The 21,132-nt window shown below is 46.8% G+C and overlaps 2 protein-coding genes across 4 annotated transcripts in view; both read left to right on the top strand.

Moving 5' to 3' along the window:
- Window positions 1-21,132, top strand: part of LOC116848033 (CCR4-NOT transcription complex subunit 6-like) — a 688,139-nt gene that overhangs the window by 84,961 nt on the left and 582,046 nt on the right. The gene's annotated exons all lie outside the window — the stretch shown is intronic.
- On the top strand, window positions 18-13,787 carry LOC116848032 (myb-like protein M). The gene has a single exon (XM_032823742.1). The coding sequence runs from the start codon at window positions 3,130-3,132 to the stop codon at window positions 5,257-5,259; it is 2,130 nt and encodes a 709-aa protein (XP_032679633.1). The 5' UTR covers window positions 18-3,129; the 3' UTR covers window positions 5,260-13,787.

The raw sequence follows: 21,132 nt of genomic DNA on the forward strand, positions 1-21,132 counted from the left end.
GGGGGGGGGGGGGGAGCAACAATCCCCGCTGGCCGGGGAAAAAAAGGAATAGAAACGCTCGAATCTGCAGACTGCACTCTCCTCCGCGCCAGACGTTCCGGTCGAGAGAGTGAGTGGGAGCAGGAAGAGGAGGAGGAAAAGGATGAGGATGAGGAGGATGAAGAGAAGGAGGAGGTTCGACCGAGTGGCGTGCCGCGGACGATTGATGACTCGTGACCCACTTTCTGTGCCGGTGACCCAGATGTGAGGGTGCCTGATGTAAGATATCGCTCTTTCCTACCTACTCTCTTCTTTCCGCTTCGTCCGATGCTGCTCTTCCGCACTCTCTCCGCTCTCTTTTTCTCTGTCCCGGGCTCTTGGTCTGCCTCGCGGCTGACAGTAGACAGTAGTGCCGACCCGGTTAGCGCTTTGACAACGAGTATTTCTTTGTTCTGATTGTTGATGGAAATTTGAGTTTTTTTCCACACGATAATATCAATGATATCATTCTTGTTAGGTAGGGATTGATACGTGTAACATCGTCGAATGTCAATTATTAGTTTACATGTGAAGTCTAATATAGTGTAATTACAGTTTTTGACTCTTCTTTGGGCTAATTTGGCTTCACTTCGGCTTCAATGATATATGCGTCATCTCATTATATAGGGATTGGTATATGTAACATCGTCAAATATTGAATATTAGTTCTCATGTGGAGAGTCGAATATAGTGTACAGAATAATTATAGCTCTGGGCCTCTTTTTGAAGTAACTTGGTTTCACCTTGACTTCAACAATGTACATCATTTCGTCATATAAGGATTAGTATGTAGGCTAATATCAATCTTAAATATCAATTATTAGTTTACATATAGAATCTGGTGTAATATACGATGTAATTATAATTCCGGATTCTTCTCTGGGGTAGCTTGGCCTCACCTTTGCTGGATGCAATGGTTACTCAGCTCGCGCTATCCCGTGCGCGGAATGACAGCGAGGATGTATAGCGAGGCTCGTTGGCGCTGAATATCGTGAACTACTTCCAAGTTGGCTTATGAGGATTTTCAGACAAACTGATCGCTCCTTATTTCAGGAACGATGTTCGCCAAACTACGAAAATCCACTCAAAAGCAGACGCGTCCTCCAGACGTGTTACTTAAAGCTAGCTCGAATGTTTGTCTTTTAAAGCGAAGATTCGTGTTTGTAGGTTTCTATTTGAACGGTGCAAGCTCAATGTGACGGTACTTTGTGTCATTTGACGTTATATCACACTGCGGACTAGCAATATAAACTTTTTTGCCCGCGGAGTTAGCTGATGTTACGTCTCGCCATTAACCTGAGCCGTCCATATAGACTTTCCGATGATTATCACGACGTGAGAAAATCTGAGTGTTTTTCGTCGCTGTTTCGTGATGAATTTGAGTGTCACCACTTAAAAGATGATGCAACCTCTGCAGATCGAATGACAAAATCGCTGTCAAGTTTATGTGTACACCTGTCTAGACGAGGATAACGTCGGGCCGTCGTTTTGCGTGCGAGAAATTATTACCGTCAGGTAATTTAAGCGAAGTGCATTTTAAACGAGCGACTTATCGCCCGATGAATCATCGACGGCGATCGTTACTCCATTTCTCGCGCATGATTCATCGTAGATAGACGACGGTGATATCAGCGGAACTCGTTACACTTTATCAATATTATCCCATGTAAGTTGACGCGTCACACGCAGAAATAGTAATACTGATGGAGAACGGAATTTACGTAACCGCCGGGGAATTCTTTCCGCTGCTCCAGCATTTCAGCCGTGTTCTTTTGATATTTCTACGAATTTGAATCGCTCTTCTTCTTCCACTTTCGCCGCTTTTTAAAAGTTCGAATCTTCTATTCAGCGCGTAGAATTCACACAATTAAAAAAGAAGAAAGAAGAAAAAAGAGAAACCACTCTCTCTAATTCCACAAAATCTCCCGAAACATTTTTTCCTCCCTCTTTCTTTTTTCGCTTTTCCTCCTTTTTATCCGATTTACTCGGACCTTTTTATGTCAATTTTATCAAACTTTATTCGCACGAAGGCGGAATCAGAAAGCCGCGGGAGTCCTACATTTTTTCCTCGTAATCCGCCGCGCTTTACAGCGCTCGTACTTCGCGACGCGCGCTCGCGCCAGCAAAGAGAAGGAAAGAGACGGTGGATGCAGGCGCAAGATTTGTTTATGAAATTTATGCTAAGTTGAGGTATAAGAAACTCGGATAAGCACGAGGCAGGTAAATTCGTCTCTGTCAGTCCGTGTCGCGACGGATAGACGACGCTCTGCGCGGTGTCGACGACGACGACTCGTTCTCTCTTTCTCTCTCACCTCCTTTACTCACCCTCAGCTTTCTCCGATCCCTCGGCGAATTGTGACAGCGTCGTCCGCGCCGGAAGGATACGACGCCGCGCGGCGCGAGCGACGGCGGCGACGGCGACGAAAGAAGGCCGAGTGGGAGAGATCGGCCGGTTAAGTGGGGACGAAGTTCCCCCGTGGTGGAGGGTGTTCGCGACTGCGGTGGAGGTGGCAGGGGCGAGCAGTGGGGAGACCTCCACGTCGCAAAGAGAGAGAGAGAGAGAGAGAGTAAGTACGGAGCTACGGTGTGCGCGGTCCGCGGCGGCAGCTTCAGTGTCGTTCCGGCCGCGGCGTCGTTCGGTCGTTTGCTGACGAATCGCGTACCTAGCACGGTATTCCTCAGCGTCGCGACCGATCGTCTATCACTTCCCGGCCTACTTTCGCCTCGGCGCGCGGTATACGTTACTCACGAAGCGAAGAGCGACGGCGTGACGTGCCCGTCGTCTCGCTTCGTCGTGTCACGGCAGATCTGCGAGTCTTGACCGGTCAGTCGCGCTGGGAGATCCTCAGCGATGAAGATGGGCTAGATCTGAGAAAGAGCCGCGATTTCTGTTCTCTCCTCTCTTTCCCTTTTCTTCTCGAAACGCGTAAAGATCGGTGGAGTATAATGTGTCGTGACAAGTAGGGCAGTTTCCATCGGATTGTTGTCGAGTGTGTCAGTGCTGGGTCGAGGTTAACTGTACGAAGAGAGAGACCGTCGTCGAGAGTGTGACAATCGCAGCGACAGCTGGTGCTTAGCACCTGGTGGCATCGTTCGCGGGCGCGTTGTAAGATGAGCCCGGCCTCCCAGGGCGCCCTGGAGGTGGAGCGTTACATCGGCAGCTGCCTCATCTCGTCCAACGTACGCACCGGACTGCACGGCAAAGCCGCGGTCTGCAGGAAGCAGGAGCAGTCGACGATACGTGGCAAAAGCCGTGGCTGTTATAGCAATGGACAGACTTATCCCGTGGCAACTGCTGGCGATCAGCAGTGTCAGGTGCAATACGGTCCTGGTGGTTGGACGGGTGCGCCACTGATATCGATGACGTCGAGCCCGCGCAGGTGTAATCAACGTTCATCGCCGTCATTGCCTCAGCAGCAGCAGCAGCAACAAACGTGTACCGATCAGCAGCAGCAGCAGCAACAACAGCAGATACCACCGGCTGGTCACCTGCACAAGAGTCCTTTGTCTAGATTGGCGATTCATACGCAGGGTGCGCCTTTAATTTTAGCCGGACGGTTCTACAACCGCGGCAAAGCGCACTGCAACAACAGCAATAGCAGCAACAACAGCGGCAGTCCAAACGGGGGCGCCAACACGCTCTGCGGCAATATCGGAAATGTCGCCGGAAACTACGTTCACAACAACGCGAACCCGTCCATGACGAGCAACGCGAATAACGCAACAAGATGCTCGGCGTCTCGCATCGTCGCTCAAAGGCCGGTGGAGGCTACCCCGAAAAAACCAACGACAATGACGAACCCCAAGACTGCTGTGAACTCCGAGTGCCCATCTGGCGCCGGCAAAGAAAATGCCAATTCGTCGAGCATCGCGAATATCGACTCGCTGAGCATCGCCAGCGACGAGAGCTCCGGTTCGAACAATTCAGAGAACAGTTTGCCGCGCATTATCAAACCTCGCAAACGCAGAAAGAAAGACCGCAAACCGCTCAACGTCGTCGCGAGCGGTGTCGACGCGGGTAAACCCGAAGAGACGCAGCAACGTCAGCAGCAGCAGCAGCCGTCGTCGTCGTCGTCGTCGTCTTCGTCGACATCGTCGTCAGTCTGCATCGCGGGCACTGTCGAGCCGACCGGTGTCCTTATGAACGCGAAATCGTACGTGGCAGGAGCACCTTCTTGCTACGAGCCGCGTCTTTACGAGACACCGCCGCCGCCGCATCTCAGGAACTATCGTAGGCCGCCGCTCGGCCACCGCGAGAACGCTTATGGCGGCTGCAGGGCACCTTTGATGCAGGAGGCGGCCGACATGAGGCAGCGGTACGCGCACCACCGGCACGCGCAAGTGAAAGTGCTGGATGATAACCGTAACGTGGTGACGACGCCAATGCGCGGCGCCGCGCCACCCAAGGGCTATCGCCACTACCACGTCTCCTCCAATGTGAACGCCAATGGTAACTGCAGCAACAATAACCTGTCGCGACGTTACGCCCACGAGTACGGCGATGTCATGACGCCGGCGACGACGGTGCCCTGCGAAGTCGCCGCCAGGGACGGCATGGGTGCTGCTTGTCAGTGCCGGTATTGCGACCCTTCCGGCTTAATCTGGGACGTGGATCGCAACGGTTACTCACCATTCCTCACGGCGACGTCTAGCGTGGAATACTCTCGCGGTCACTTCGGACAGATGCCGCTGTTCCTGACACCGCCGAGTCTGCAGCAGCAACAGCAACAAGAGCGCGCGCTCGACAGACTGTTCGACGAGCATCCACGGCCACACGACGACGTCAGGGACACCGGCGGCGTGGTGCTGAGGCGCAGCTGGAGCGACCCAACGAGTTACTTCAGCTACGAAGAGATCGCCGCGCCCGCGAGGGACGTCGGCGTCATCGGCGACCGGGGTCAGGCGGACAGTAGCAAACGACGAACTCCGTGGCGCGGCGATAGCATCGGTGCGCCCACCAGCTCGTCCACGAGCACGGATCCGAGTGGCTTCAACGCCGCCGGTGTCGCGTCACCCAAAGGTCTGGAGGTGTCCACGGAGATCATCACGTCACCCAACGGTCACCGGGACCTGGAGATCAAGTTCTACTCGTCACCGTCGCCGAACGCGCCCGTCGAACGCGAAGAGGACAAATCGTCGAGCGCAGGAGACGACGAGGACGACGACTTTAGTGACATTTGGAGTTACCACGAGTCCAAGTTGCAGCAAGACTTCCGTACGCTGCTGCAGGCGGAGGAGTAATCGTCGACGAATGTCATCGTCGTTGTCGTTTTTGTCGTCAGTCGCGCGCGTGCATCCGAAAGCATCTTCGAGCGCGACTGTTCTCGCGGTCATTCGGTCGTTCGTCGCATTCGCTGCAGCGCGCAGTGAGAGCGAAACGAGGAACACTGATCACGACGACGACGACGACGACGACGACGACGACGACACAGCGGCAACAGTAAGCGCGGCGAGAAGGAGAGTGCGTGGGTGCCTGCTTGAGGCCCGTCGCGGGACGGAGGAGAGTGGTTTCCACGTCAGCACGAAGGAGTGGAACGAGTTCTCGTCCGTCTTTCATCGCGCGTCAACATCTCGGTCGGTAGGGAACGAGGGACTTGCTACGTCGCTCTGTCTACCCGTTCCTGTTCGTCTTTCCTCTTCCTTGCTCTCGCGCACACTCAGCGTCGCTTTTCTGTGTGGTCGACGAAGGTGTCAAGACCGAGGTGCGAGTGTTCGCGCGTTGTTCTTACGAAGCAGCCACGAAACCTCGGCAAGACAGCTACTACTATGACGACGACGACGCGACGACAAAGAAGAAGACGAAGAAGAATAAGAAGACAAGCACCACAACGACTGGGACGACAACAGGCTCCTCTCCTCGCCGCTAACGGTGTTCGTAGTATAACGTGACGTGACGTGCGTGCACGCGACGCGCCCGCGGAACTATGCCGTTTCCCTGGCGCTTCTTCTAGGTGATGTTCCGCGACTTCGACAAAGCAGATGATGTGTCGATTAGATCCGCGAGCGTGTTAGTCCCCATAGAGGCCGGAGGAATGCGCGCGCGTGTATGTGTGTATGTAGCTCTTCATGAGTATGCGTGCGTGGATGCGTGTGTATATATATCGCGTAATGCGCGTGACTCTACGTCGGTTAGGCCTCTTTACGCACGAGTTTTCGCCGTCGTAGATTGTGCTGGTGATGGTGGTGATGGTGGTGGTGGTGCAGCAGCAACAACGGTCACCGGGTCCCGCAGAGAGTCGCTCGTATATTTATGCAAGTGCTTGTTCCCATTCCTCCCTCTCGTTTACGCAAGATCCCGCTCCGAGATCCGAAGGTGGCGAAGGAGTGCTAATCGAATTACTGTTGGTTATTGCCCGGCGGAAAAGTATTCGCGTTCTTGAGAGAATGATTGCAAGGTCCGCGTTACATTTCTACTGTTTTTCTCTTCATATTTGCGCAAGTTTCACGATCAACACTTCGTTCGCGAATGCGGACTTGAGAATTCTTTAAAAAAAGGGAACTTCGATCGATTGACTCGGTCGATTCTCCCGAAAAAAAGCTTAGGTAATCTTAGCCGGCCTAAGCAACGACGACTACGCGCGAGTCTGTATGCACGGTTGCGGCCACTTTCTCCTCGTTTTCGTGGTTGTAGGGAGAGATAGCCTGTGTCTGTGACTCACGACGAGAAACCACGCCGAAAAGAGGTCTCGAGGTCGAGAAACGATGAACCATAAGAACGCAAGGCACAAGGGACCGGCGAAGAAATTAAATACGATATTTCCGACATTTCGTGTCTTGTCAAACAGAGAATTGCGGAATACTCCATTCGCCATGCCCTTTCGTAGACGTGGGACTACTTATCTCTTATCTGTCTACTGTTTCTCCACTTATCGACCGATTGTCCTCGCGAATGTGATACTGCGAGTTTTTCTCAGGAATCAATCACTTATTACATCTCGTTTTCGCGCTTTTCACGCAAACGTTCTCACGCTCGATTACGTCTCGACCATGCATGATTCTTCCCGACTAGAAATCTATCCCATGGCCTTGATCAGGTTGATCTCAATCAATCGCTTGTTGCGTACAAGATGATGTTGGGTCCTGATGAGTCATGCAACGTAACATAGCAATCAGTACCTGATAATAACTAGGATTATTAATTAGGACCTTGTATGTGTGATATAATGAGAAAAAGATAGTTAAAAATTTATTTGTGGAGTAACAGTTCATTTCACGAAAATAAATCTTACAAATAAATTTTCTAATATTTCCTTCTTGGCTCGGACCTGATAGTATCAAATCAAATAATTTATTTTAATAATTTATTAGTTAAAATTGAACTTTCCGCATACCATGTTGAGTCTATGAGATCCAGACGAACACTAGATTGCTCACCAACCTTCGCAAAGGGTCTGGGACCCTTCAAAATTTCAAAATAGTGTAAATCAGTTTGTAGATTATTATATTCCATTTCTATCTTACAGCCAACGTTGTTTTATACACCTGGAAAAAATGTGTCCAAAAAGATTGATTTTTAACAAGATTATGATAGTTCAAAGTTGCCTGAATTTGACAAACCTAGATTGTGTCCTAAAAAATATGGTTGTACGTGGATTGATCAGAACCATGGAATAAATTTCTAATTGGACGTGTCTAGAAAGTTATCTTCCTTGACTCATGTGATTGTCCAACACACAACACGTTAAAAGTTCGTCTTTGGTATGAACTTTGCTTTCTGGTTGCTCATGCATGCAATAACATTCATGGTTTCGACAAGGCGTCGATTTTCTGTATTGTCAGTCTGCGAGAGGTCAATACATGAGTCAAGAGAGCTCAAACGTCGCTTCACGCGTGATCGCAAATGCTCGACGGTGCTTATGATGACGCACGCTGACACGGCGACGGGCGTAAACGTCGGTCGACGAAAACACAACGCGACGAGACGAAGTTGCAGTCGGCGCGGTTTCTCGGCGTGCGACCATATCGCGTCGAAGGGTTTTAATCGCGAGAGGGTCAAGCGCGCAGCAACACTTGCGATACACACACACACACACACGCACGCTTTTTCTCGTTGCCGCGCAAGACGAGTAGCGACGACGTGACCGTTTAAAACGTAACGTAGCAATTAATCGGAGGAACGATGAACGGTCCGCCGCCACCGCCGCCGCCGTCGCCGCCGATCGTAATCGACGTCTGCGCCTTCTTCCTCGCCTCTCCTCTCGCGCCGATCGCGGCGATAGTAGGTCGAACTGTTTCCCCTAGCACAGGAGAGAATCTCCTCCTTTCTGCCGCGTCCTCCTCCTCTTCTTTCTCTCGTCGTCGTTTTCTTCTTCTTCTTCTTCCTCGGAGAGCAGCCGAAGTCTGCCTCTCGCGTGAAAGGAGCTACCGTCCGTATTAGTAACTGCGTTTAATCGCGCGCTATCGCCGCGTTTTATCGGATAACTCGACTCGCCGGCGCGGCTCGCAACGGTCCAGTGCCGGACTTCAGCAGCCGCCGATAACCGCGGCTCGAGCCCGAGTTTGTAACATTGTTTCATGCGTCCCATCTCTCTCGTCGCCAAGCGCCGTTTACCGTTCGCTAAATAACGGCGGGGTAGATAAACGCGTTATTGATTTGTTGTATCAATACCTGAGAAGTGGAGCTGCCTCGTCGTTCCGCTTCGGCTCGCGGCTGGAAGGGATATATTGTCATACGTTCCGTTAACGGAGACGTCCAAATCGACCGGCGTCGAGGAGGATCGCAAGACCGATCGTGAGTTTCCCCAGTAGTACGTTCACCTGAATGTTGGCTCGTGTAAACAAGTAATCTCGGCTTTTCGAGATAAAATAGAATGATATTTTTAGTGAAGCAAGGTAATAGCAATATACAATATTATTTCAACATTTTTTGGCATTGAACTTTCTTATCGATGAAAATCCACTTAAGAGCATTCATTGTACATTATTTAAAGTATCTTAGCAAAAATTCGTGGCAATAGGAAAACTTTAGTGGCGTGGGTAGTATTCGGAAGTTCATTTTTATGAATTTTTAATTAATAATTATAATTTTTCGTTATAATTTTCTAGAACAATGTATACACTATTTTGATCTATGATCATCATCACATTCGTACGCAGCGTCTCATAAAATTACAACATAAAAATATGATTATTAAACTTTAGGAAAAATTCCTGAGAAATTCGAAATTACTTGTCATACAACCCAACACATAAGATTAAATCGTGGCCAATATAATTTCACATTTAACTCTTGGCGAAACATATGAATACGTCCGACTAGCGGAGTCTCAGCACTGAATAATTTATTCCTTCCGCCTTCCAGAGTGATAAAACGGATCGATTACACACAGCGTGCTCTTAATTCACACACATACACACACACTCATTTAACGAAATCGGATTCCATTCCCACCGAGTTGCAATATTCGTCAGCGCGATAACATTCGCGTAAGAGATCCGCCGTCCTGCGTCTTATTAGATAAGGGAGAGTAATTTTCGCGAAATCTCCCAATGCGGAAATTCAGTCGATTGATCGATCGGCCCAGCTTCGCGCGAGATCCACTATCGCGCCGATCGAGATGTGACGGGTCGAGAGGATGGAAGGCGCGGCAGAGGAATTACCGGACTCGCGGCGGACAGAATCAGGCGCGACCCGGGACTATATCTACATTAGCGAAAGGCCATCGCGCAGATTTACACAGAGCGTAGAACGTAAACGTAGAAGCGCGTCGGCCGGTCACACGCGCGTACACACAGACTCACAATATACATCAGCCACGCACACGAGCATACCACGTTGGCTGGAGCGCGGAGAGTCGCGTCGTGATAGGTCGACTCGTTCCTCTGTAAATCTGCGCTCGATGATCGAGAGCCTCGGAGGCCGACGAATCCTGCGAATCCTCGTCGTTTTGTAAGCGATATACGAACACTACACCACCTGTCCCCCTTCCGCCCCGCGTTAAACACGCGAACACACATTTTATCACGAGCCACCAACATCGTACACACCACATATATACACTATATATACATCGCATACATACCACATGTACAACCAACCCAACCACCCATCGTTAGACGTAAGTCTAGAATTTAAGGCGATCCATTTAGATTTATCTTCGTTGTCTATATGTGTATAGAAGAAATCGTGCGAGGACGGTCGGTCCGCCTCTCACGATTACGGAGCGCGCCGGAAAAAGAGGACGACGATGACGATGATGACGAGGCATCGATCCGGGGATACAATCGTGCGAATGTTTTTTTTTTTTTTCGTGTAATACGCGCATTTCATTTTGGAGAAACGGAGGGTGAAGGAACAAGCGAGAGAGAGAGAAAGAAAGAGAAAGAGAGGTATCTCTCTTTCTCTCCTTCGCGGTATGTCTCTCAACGTAAAAAAAGTTCGTAAAGATCGAATGTGAGTATTGTATTATCTTTCTCTCTCTCTCTTTTGTTGTAATAGAGTATGGTTACATATATATTGCGATATATACGATAATTATATACATATACTTATATATATATACATAAACACACACATATATATATACATATATATATTACGAATGCGAGAGCAGCGATCGGCGATGGAAGCGGCATTGGCGCTCGGGTTGTCCAAAGTGTACACGGAGAATAATTCATGAATATTTATAGCTGCCGTTTCTCCAAAAGGAAAAGAAAAAGGGGAGGAAACGCGCGGGCGCGCATTAAACTAGGAGAAACCGATGAAATCTTGTTAGTATTCAGTGCACTCAGTGCGCTGGGCTACGAAGGGCAGGCCGTAAAAATTCCCCGTCGACCACGACGACGACGACGACGACGACCACAACGACGGAGAGAATCTCCGTTTAGGCTAACGGGTGTGCGCTTTGTGCCGAGTTCGACGTACGTATGTACGAACGAACGAACGCGACGAGCGTGTTCCCGGGCGAAGAATGATATTAGCAATATTTCTCTCTTGCCGGCTCGCACCTTGCGTGGCAAGTTTTATTGCCAAGTGGCGACAGATAAATATTGTCCTTGGCTCCTTGTTAAGGCAGCGCGCGCGCGCGACGCATCGATGCATAATCATGCGATGCGTGCGCGAGGAAATCGCTTGAGAGGGAAAGAATGAGCGAGCGAGTGAGTGGATGAATGAACGAGAGACGGTGAGAGAGAGGAAGGCAGAAAGAGCGAGCGAACCGCTGCTTTAATAACATCGTCGTCGATATTTTTCCTCGGGGATTCTTATTGGTCGCACGCGAGAGAGGCCTGTCGCGAATGTTCGCTCGTGTTTCATCCAATCGCGCGATGCGTTCTTCGATGCCTCGTATGTATGTGTCTGTCTGTTTGACTGGATGCGTGCGTGCGTGTGCGCGCGCGCGTGTGTGTATGTGTGTCGACGCGATTTTCGATTGCATTTGAACGCTGTCGCACGGACGCGCTGTATGAACGCACCAACTGCACGGAGGTGATGCGTTGGGAAAGAGAAAAAGTGAAACAGGCCAGAGCCCGCATTCAAGTCGGCCGACGACGAGTGAGAGCCAGTTTTAAGATTAAAGCCGTAAAAGCGCGCTATCTTCTTTTCTCTCTCTCTCTCTCTCTCTCTCTTTGTCTCTCTCGTCTGAGCGCGCAAATGGTCTCTCGTATTAAGTACGGTAGCGTATGGTCGAGTCGAGTGCACGAGTCGCACAGCAAATTTGAATGAGAGAATTAAAGGAGGGAAATTATAGTCTTGTAGGTCTTCGCCTACTAGCGAAGGATTCGCAGATTTACGAGTCGTCGTCGTCGTGGCTTTTGCTGCTGCACAAACGTTTCCGCGCAATTTCACCCCGGCCGCCTTTTCGTCCGATTTAAGTGCGGTTCCGCTTTGATAACTGGATGGTCGAGCTCTTCTCGCAGCGCTTTCGTTGCTCGTTCTCGTCGTGATGTTGTGAAAATACGCGGTTCCTATAACGCACTCCAACGACGACGAGAAGCACGCGACGAGCTTAGTGACAGAATTTTGTTCTCGGCAGAAAATGATAATAGCGCGGCAAATACGCGTCTGCCGTTACCTCTTTCTTCCGTGAGGCAAGGTGTCTCGGCTCGGAGAGGTTCGAGTGTCCTCTCGAACGCTTGGAGAACTACGACGATGACGCTCCGGTGTTAGCCGTGGAACATGTTACGGACAGTTCTCTGGCGATGCATCAGCGGATCCGACCTAATTTATTTGCCGTTGCAGCGCCCAAGAAATTTGTCAAGACGCGCGAACGCGAATGCCGCGCTCTCGGGGCAAGTGAAGTGTGAATACACGAACAAATGAGAAAAGCGAAAGAATGATGATACGCTTGTGTTTCGGAGACTGAAAGAAAAGCAATCCCATCATCGTCGGGCACGCTCTCGAGGAGCTCCTCGTCACGCGCTACTTCCCGGAAGTCGCTGTGGTATACGTATGGGAAACCGGAAAAACAGGAAGAGAGTATATTTTTCTTTGGCAAACGCCGTTGCTTCGAAACCTAATGCTCGCGATTTTTATTTCTCTCCGCCTAATAGCCGGGAGAAGAACGGGCCGAAGAACGGCGAAAGTAACCGCGGCGAATGTCGGATAAATAGACCCGCATAGAAAATTTGGTAGGATCTAATCCAGTCCAACTTGATAAAGAAATTATAGATTCTGGTTGTAATGTTTCAAATATGCGATTCTAAGTAGGGGAAATCCAAAATTTCCTAATATTTTTTCTCTAATTTTCATTTTACGGAAGGATTGAATAAAACATCGATTTTACAAATTATTTTATTATTCGGCAAAATACTCAATGTGTTCTTAAAATATTTCATCTTCTGGTATTTTATCCACACACAAGTTAGCATATAAATGGGATTTGATATCATAAAAGTGTACTGACATTACCAACTGAAAAAAGCGCAAGTTTTCATATACTTTTTTGATTCTAGACAGAGAACCTACATTTCCAATTGGTATTATTGGGAGGTAACCAATTCTGTAGGGCAAATTTGAACATTCCAGTTATAATCTATGCTGCATTTGGAAGAATTCTGAGAAATTTCCTATGCGAGAAGCGAAAGGATTTTTTACGAAAATAATGGAAACACAGAAGGCTTTTAATGAGGTCGAAACGTTCGGCGCACGTCGCGCGACAACTCGAATATGTGTATTTACAATTAAGGAGAGATAGGTATTACGATGTAAAATATCACACAGAGAATTGTACACACGTAGGCTCGCCGGATCGTCGACGCACGTTTGTTCTCGCTGCCCGGCGAACGTCTCCTCAAGTTTCTCGACGTCGCTTTTCCCGACCGCCCGATGTGATCACTTTTAGAAAAATCGTGCTTTCCGCCTGATCTGATCTCTGACGAAGACAGAGGGAGAGACTCGAAAACAGCCGAAATGGTGGGAGTTCGCGCGGTGTTTAATAACAATTCTCACGGTATCTCTTTTACTATTTCTCTCTGTCTCTCTCTCTCTTCCTCGCTCTTTATCCCAATATTTCGTTCCCCATGTCGGCCGTCATTTTGATTCTCTCGCCCTCCTGCTTCTCCTTTATGTATTTATTTCACTCATTGTCGATTGACGTTAATAACGTATTGTGATAATGCAACGATATGACACATGTACACTCATACGCCGATATATACAACACACACACACGTATACATACATATGTACAAACACACAACAGAGACTCGGCTCCGCTTCGTCGTAATAGACTGATCAACCAAGCCGACCTGCCAGCGTTGCCCATAGTGCTATGCTGCACTAACTCGAAATCACACTGTTTGAAGGAATCAATAAAAATGTCTTTAATTTATCCGTGGTCGTTGCTTTCCTCACTTTACGTTCCACGTTTTCCTACCCACAGAAAAATACATACATACTGCGTTTGGTAAGAAACGTTTGGTAATTAACCATCAAGTCTGAATAATAGTTATTAGACTTCAGTGAAATAGTCAAATAGTTTCTAAACGTGTGAAGTAAAAGTGAATATAATCAAATAATATATCTGATAAATATTAATAAATAATCTTAAGAAGGCTTGGTATTTAAACTTCGTATCTCTTGCACTGTGTGTGTGTGTGGGTGTGTGTGTGTGTGTATGTGTGTGTGTGTGTGAGAAAAAATAGTTGATCTCACAAAAAATTTGTAGTTATTTTCGATGCTATAATTTCTTATTATTTCAACAAAAAAGTAATAATAGCAAAATATGTAAGGTTATTATCACCAACATACTATAGTAAAAGTCACAAGTCGTTTCTTCTGCTTATAATTCTTTCATTATGTGATTATGGTCGTAAGTATGAAACATTTATTTTCTTAATGTGCTAAAACTTGGTGATTATTATCAATTTATGCGTGATAATATGTAATGAAATGATTCATGAAATAAAATCATATAGTTTAGTAACACATTTATATTATGTGTAATTAAATTCGAAATTATCATATATCTTGATAATAGTCAAACTATTCAGTAATCATTGCCAAATTGTTTGATATTAATTAGCAGACTATCAAATTACACATTTGATTGTTCAAACTAAATGAGAAATTTGTTTTACTAATTATTTGGTAATTATTATCAGAGACGATTGTGTGCGTCAACTATTACTATATTTGATATTAATTATGAAATATTGTATAGAAAAGCTCCAGCAAATGCATTTGTTAACTATTACAAGGTTTTTTCTTGGTGTAAGTAGGTGTGAAATTTAGATGAGCAATGACAACTGCAATAAACAACTGCCATCGTCAATCGGGCGCGATGATGCTGAAGCGGTAATTACGCGAGAGGACAGCCAACGCTAATTTTGCGTGCACGCGTGTGTGGCATTTAAGCGACTCTCGCCTATAGATGAGAGCATCACACTATCGTGTTTAATTAATCGTTACCATTTGACGAAACAATCGCGGCGATTTTGACATTCATCGGACTATTATCACGCTGCGCGGCTCTGCGCCTCTCTTGCTCCTCGTGCTATTTCTATTCAATCAACGATAAATTAGTGTTCCGCAAGTGCTGCTCTCGCCGGAACTCGCAGCAATTTCTCGCACCGGCCGGGGAAACTAATTCCGGAGGGCGAAAGGCAGAAATTGGACTGGCGCGTATATTTTTTCCCTTTCTCTCGTGTCCCTTTTTTCTTTTACTGGCGTAAGCGTCAATTCGTTTCACGGTAAACGAAGTCACGCGAGGATAACGATAACTCAATCCCTCTTTCGCACTCACGTTTCTTTTCGCTCGCTTCTCCCCCCTTTTTCTCTGTCTCTCTCTCTTCCATTCTTTTTCTCTTTGGTGCGCGCGTGCGTGAACAAATCAGTCGAAAATATACGCGGGCGTTCAATTTACTCGTTTATTCAGATGAAAATTACTGAGACGGCAATTTCACCTTCCGCTCGTTACACACGGCGAAGGTGAAATACTACGGTTGCCGGCCGCATGACGTAGCGCGTATTATAACGAGTTTGACTTATGGTAAGTACGGTAACAGAGAGTTTGATACGTATTTAAGATTATACGTATCCCGTTTGCGGGCTGATTTATCACCGGCGGCGATTTAATATCCGACAGGAGTAACGATGTTAAAACACTTAAGTCACGATCGTTCTCTCGCCTGCGTTATCGTCCCAACGGCCGAACGCGCCGCTCGGACGACGTAACGTAAATAAGGTGAGAGCGTCTAAACGGAATTGTAAATTGCAAAAAGAAGTGCGCGCTATTATTAGCATAAATTACACTGTCGCCGTTTCTCCATGCCGCGACATGTAATGCGACGTTCGATGTAACTCCCGATCGGGCGTCTGTGAACGATTTAATCTGAATATTTCTCGGCGTTTTTGTTTGATAACGTTATTGCACCGTCTAACAAGGATGATTAATTAACTTTCGTATGACCGTGGATAGAAAATTTCTTGGGATCTAATTGGAATCCAGCCCGAGTTGAAATTTTTCTTTCGTCAACAAAATCCTTTTTTCCTGTGCGATATTTCTGTTTCGATTTGAAGTGGTTTGGAACAAGAATGATATTCCCAATTGGTCTCACAGTACGATAGCCAATTTTGGAATAAATTCGGGCATTCTAATTGAAATCTATGCTGGGAGATCTTGGAAAATTTCTATGTGAGTAGATGTGCGTAACGTTAAAAGTAATTAATTTTCCGAGCTCGGCCACGACTGAGACGCGCTTTCACACTTCCGGCCGTGACTCTGCGATCTTTACCAGCGGCTGCTGGCGCGCGCATTATCCTCCACTCGCCTATTACGTTTGTACGTCGTAATTTTACAAAGAGGAGCCCCGCCGCCGACTTCATCGACGGTCTCGCATCACCGCCCTCGGGACGCCCCCGTCTCCGCTCGCGTGAACTCGCGATTCCTCTCGGTTCCTCGTAAACTCGGGAATATGCACTTCTCCGGCGCGCACGCGCACGCCGCAGACATCGTTCGACGGCGCGGATGCCGACGACCTCTTCCTTATCTCGGAATTGAGTAATGGCCCCTTCGCGCCGTTCTCGCGTGTGGGTCGGTAAACTGCTATAATTCGCCCACGTTGCCGCGCATCCACTCCCTGCGCTGTTAACATCGGCTCTTTACACGCCCGGCTCGCCGCACCGCACCCCTTTTTCTTGCCGTGTCGTTGCCGCGTGGCCCTTATACGGTCGGTGTTGGACCTTGCGGTTCACTCGCTGCAATTATATAGCGGAGCCCGAGCGGCGCGCTCCCACCGGGAGCCAAAAATTCAATCGTCTCGCTGCCGACTATTGTTTTTCCGTATCCCCGAACGGCGACGAACGGAACGGGTGTTTCTCCCCGAAAATACCGCCGCTGTATAGCATCTACTCTTTGTACCTGCTAAACAAATATTTTCTCTGCAAATATCTTCCTTCTCTTTCTCTCTTCTCTTATCTCTCTTCGAAGGAACTCCATTTCAGAATTCTCTCCCGAAAATTCGCTCCTTTGTGGAACTGAAATAACCGACGTATTGGATGGTACGCCTTTTCGCGGAACCGATTCAACCGAATTTTCTTTCTTTTTTTCGAATAGATTGAATCTACTTTGTACAATGGTATATCTTATGGAAAAGAGGAAAAACAGTGGAAAATTTCATTTAATACTAATTAAAAAAAATTGCATTGAAATGCTTCACCAAATGCATTTGTTTATTACGAAACTTGTACAGTGTAAGATGTTTGTGTGATTTTTTGTTGATATCTCCTTTTTCTCTTTTATCACAATTTCTCCGCTAAGATATTCAGCAGCATAAATTTCTATTGGAAGTCGTATTTCTAAATTTTTCATCGAGCCAATCGCGCATAGAACGCGCAAGCGGACTACGCGCGAGATCAGACTCTCGGGGTCTCGTGCCGAAATGAATGTTCGTAATCAATGACACCTCATTAGCCGGTCGACGCATTGCTTAATAGCCTGAGGCATGCGGTGTCGATTGAATTAGCCGTCGGCATGTCGGTGTGCTCACGTGCCGCGCGACGTGATCCTTCTTACCGTGCACGCGACTTCGTCCCACGATGATAAAATAACTTTTTCAGTGCGCGATCCTTTGCGGCTTGCTCTCGCGAAATTATGCGCTATCCGCTGATTCGCGAACGTTCGGTCAGAAAAAAACTTACGACGGGGGAAAATGTTATATGCGTCGAATCATCTCGCAAATCGAGAAGCGCGTCGATACACGGCGTCCCGCTTGTGCAACGTCGTAAATTCAAATAAACAAGATGATGAAACCGAAAGAGCTGATATTTACGCGATTCCGACGTCGGGAATGCGAATTTAAAGCGGCGCGAGTGAATTTATCGGCGCGGCTCTTCGCGCCCGCAGTACCTAACGAACTCAGGTGATATCGCTACTAATTTATACGCGTATGACGTGTCTACCGCGCGGAGTCGGCGCTTTGCATTCGAATGTCGCTTGCGTGTCGCGATATATGGCGCGAGGTTTTATTACAATTTTATAGAAGTGTCCCGTCGTGGCGTGTACTAAACGGGAAATAAATTGTACGTCGCGCGTCGAAGTGTGCGAGACACGGAAAATTACATAAGGCGCACGCATGCGCGCGCGCGCGTCGATTCCTATCGAACGCTGCGCGAAAGTGCACCGAGTGTTTCATGCGCGCTTCGACTTTTTCACGACGAGTCTGTAATTATTTCCTGCTCCATCTATCTGTAATTTGCCACCGACTCCCGCCGATACAGTCCGTCGGATTTTTATCGCGCTCGCGTGTAATTATACACGATATTTCGCACACCTGACGATCGCCGCCGCAATGTCCGGATCAAATGCGATATATTATTGTAGCTTCTTTTTATCTATTGCGCGCGTCATCAGCGCGTGAGACTCACGTCGATGGCGGCGCGACACATTTCAGCTATCAGTCTGAAATTAGCTACTGAATGATCCGTTTTATAATCAATTTGAGAAAATAATTAGAAATAATTCCACCACAGTCGCATAATTTCTCATCGTCGGTCTCCGTATTGTTAATTAACTTGAGGTATTCGTTCGTTAGGAAAGGACCTCGGTACTTTTTTAAATCTCGATTCTTATTTCATCCGGATATTTTTTCCTTGATGAGGAAGGAAAAGAAGATCCACGCATCGAGAAACCGAGAAAAAGAGAGGAAGAAAGAGAAATAAGAAAGGGAGAGGGAGAGAGATCGTTCAAGGATCGTTATGCGGAGTCTCGCGGCGCGCTGCAGTTTCTCGCTAATTATGCGACCTGTCATTAAGACGCTCGCGAGACCCTAGGGCATAATACCGACCCGCCGTTGCACCGTCTCTCGGTCGGCTGTTTTTCATCCTCGGCGTCATAATCACGCACACTTTGTATCGCCGCATTGGCACCTCCGTGTACTCGTTAGTGCTTCTTCACTCTCTCGCTCGCGCGCCCGACAGAGCGAGAGAGTGAGAGAAAGAGAGAGAGGGGGGGAGGAGAGAGTGAGGGAGAGAGCCAGCCGCGTATCTCGACGACGCGTACGCTTAAGTATATTTTAAGAGCCGCGCCATTTCCAGCCAATTTGCATCTGAATACGCGCGTCATAATGGCCTGAACTTTGCATACGTGACCTTGTCGCGTGTATCACGGCCGGAGTGCCTGGGAGAGAGCGCCTTGTGTTCGTCGTGTCCCGCCTATACGGTCGCTCTTAATTACGACTATTAATACAGAGCGAACGCGTCCTCGCCGCCCGCCGCACTCACGGAGCTCGGGAATACACGATGCGCTTTGTAATTTGCAAGATCGAAGGTTCAGCCACGATCTCCGCGAAATTAGTAACGTCGCTCGCGATTTTTAATCACCGTCAACGACGGTTGATAACACCGCCGGCCGAGCTATCAGCCGGCAATTCGGCGCTCAAAGTAGTTAATTTGCAACGATATTGCTAGAACGTTACGCTAAGTAATACAACACGGAGTAGCTTTATAAATTCAGGCTGATTATTTATAAATATGATTTATGATATACGGCTTTGACTCTACAGCAAGAGAATATATAATTTAACCCTAGGTATACACACTTATTTTTCGCATACGTAAATGCTATACTAGGGTCTGAAGGACCCCAGCTACTTTTTTTTATTATAACTCCGGTAAAAATCGCTGTATTTTGACTTTTTTCCCGATTGTTAATAGACTGATAAACACATATATTTATTAAGAATTAGAATTAAATCATAAACATCATATAATAAAGACGTGTTGAAAAATTAGAGTTACTCATGAATGCAAAGGAAACATCATTTTACTGTAATAGCTTCAAAAATTCATATCTTTTTTGGTAATAGAGATAATCGAAAAAAGCTTTCAGATTTTGAAAGGGCATATTTCAAGGTACAAAGAAAAAAAATTGTCGCTTAAATATTGGAATATTCTTATGAAAATTACAAGACTCCAAAATTGACGATTTTTCATATTTCTATTTTCTGGCGGTTTTGCAAATATAAGAGTTAGGATTTTTGTTAAAAAATATAAACTCAATAACTTGTAATGCATGTAACAGAAACAGGAAAATGTCAATAATTTAAAAGCGGCAAATAATATTTACTCAACAAGGCAATATCATTTTAGGCGTTTAGTCCGTATATTTCTGTCTCCCAATAAAAATTAGTTCTTTTTTTTACATTACTTATTTAATCTAACATGTTTTAGAGTATATATTTACATTATGAACTCGAATAAAATTAATTACAAAATATACTTACTTGCAAAAAAGTTACACGAAGTACACACTGGGGTCTGGGAGACCCCGGGCTTACTTGTGTGAATTACTACAAAATCGACAGACTGCTCCGACAGTTGCTATCTACAGAGGAGACTTCAAATTTTTTTTACACGACGGTCGTATCCTTCTTACTCATTCTCTCTACTAATACTAGAGTTTCAAACTTTGTCTGGGGTTTCGGAGACCCCAGTGTGTATACCTAGGGTTAATCATTCTATCTTTAACCCTTTGACTGTAAGAAACATAATAATGCGTTCACAAAAAATGCTCTAAACTGACGGACATATTGCAATACTGCGTTTTGACACTTCTGATAGTTCAATAATTGTAAAATTGTATGTCAGAGGTTTTTGGGATCGCTCTATCCAATGGTGAACTTTAAAATTCAAACTTTTAAGATGGCGGATATAATATGATCAATATAAAATAAAAAAAAATAATGTAAATTGTGAGATGTTGTATTTTGGGCTTTATGTCCTTTTCAATGGTGAATTTCTAGAATAAAAATTAATATTTCAGTCGCCATTTTGGGTTTGCCATTTTGAATTTGGAAAATTTTGACCTATTATACTCGAGCGTGCGTTTACTTCGCGAATAGCGAAACGCGTCCGTCCAGTGCGTGTTAATCGGGCTTGGTTGTTGGAATAATTCGACATTCGTTACGTCGGTCTGCCGATTACAAGAACAACAATTATTTTTTCGGTCGACTCATACATTCGGACGATAAATATTCATTGTTTCATTGTAGCGCTCGTCAAATTGCAAAAGAGCGACGTCATCTGCATCGTGGACTCGTCCATCTTTTTTTGCCCCCTCCCCCACGAACATTACGCGGTCCAATTTTTCAAAATAAATTTGCAAATAAATAAATGTTTAATTCTGATGGATCACACACCCGGATGGAGCACACACACATACACCCCCCCCCCCCCCC

Source organism: Odontomachus brunneus, unplaced genomic scaffold, assembly GCF_010583005.1.
Source record: "Odontomachus brunneus isolate Ranch 3 - 2012 unplaced genomic scaffold, Obru_v1 Obru_scaffold_087, whole genome shotgun sequence".
NCBI lineage: Eukaryota > Metazoa > Arthropoda > Insecta > Hymenoptera > Formicidae > Odontomachus > Odontomachus brunneus.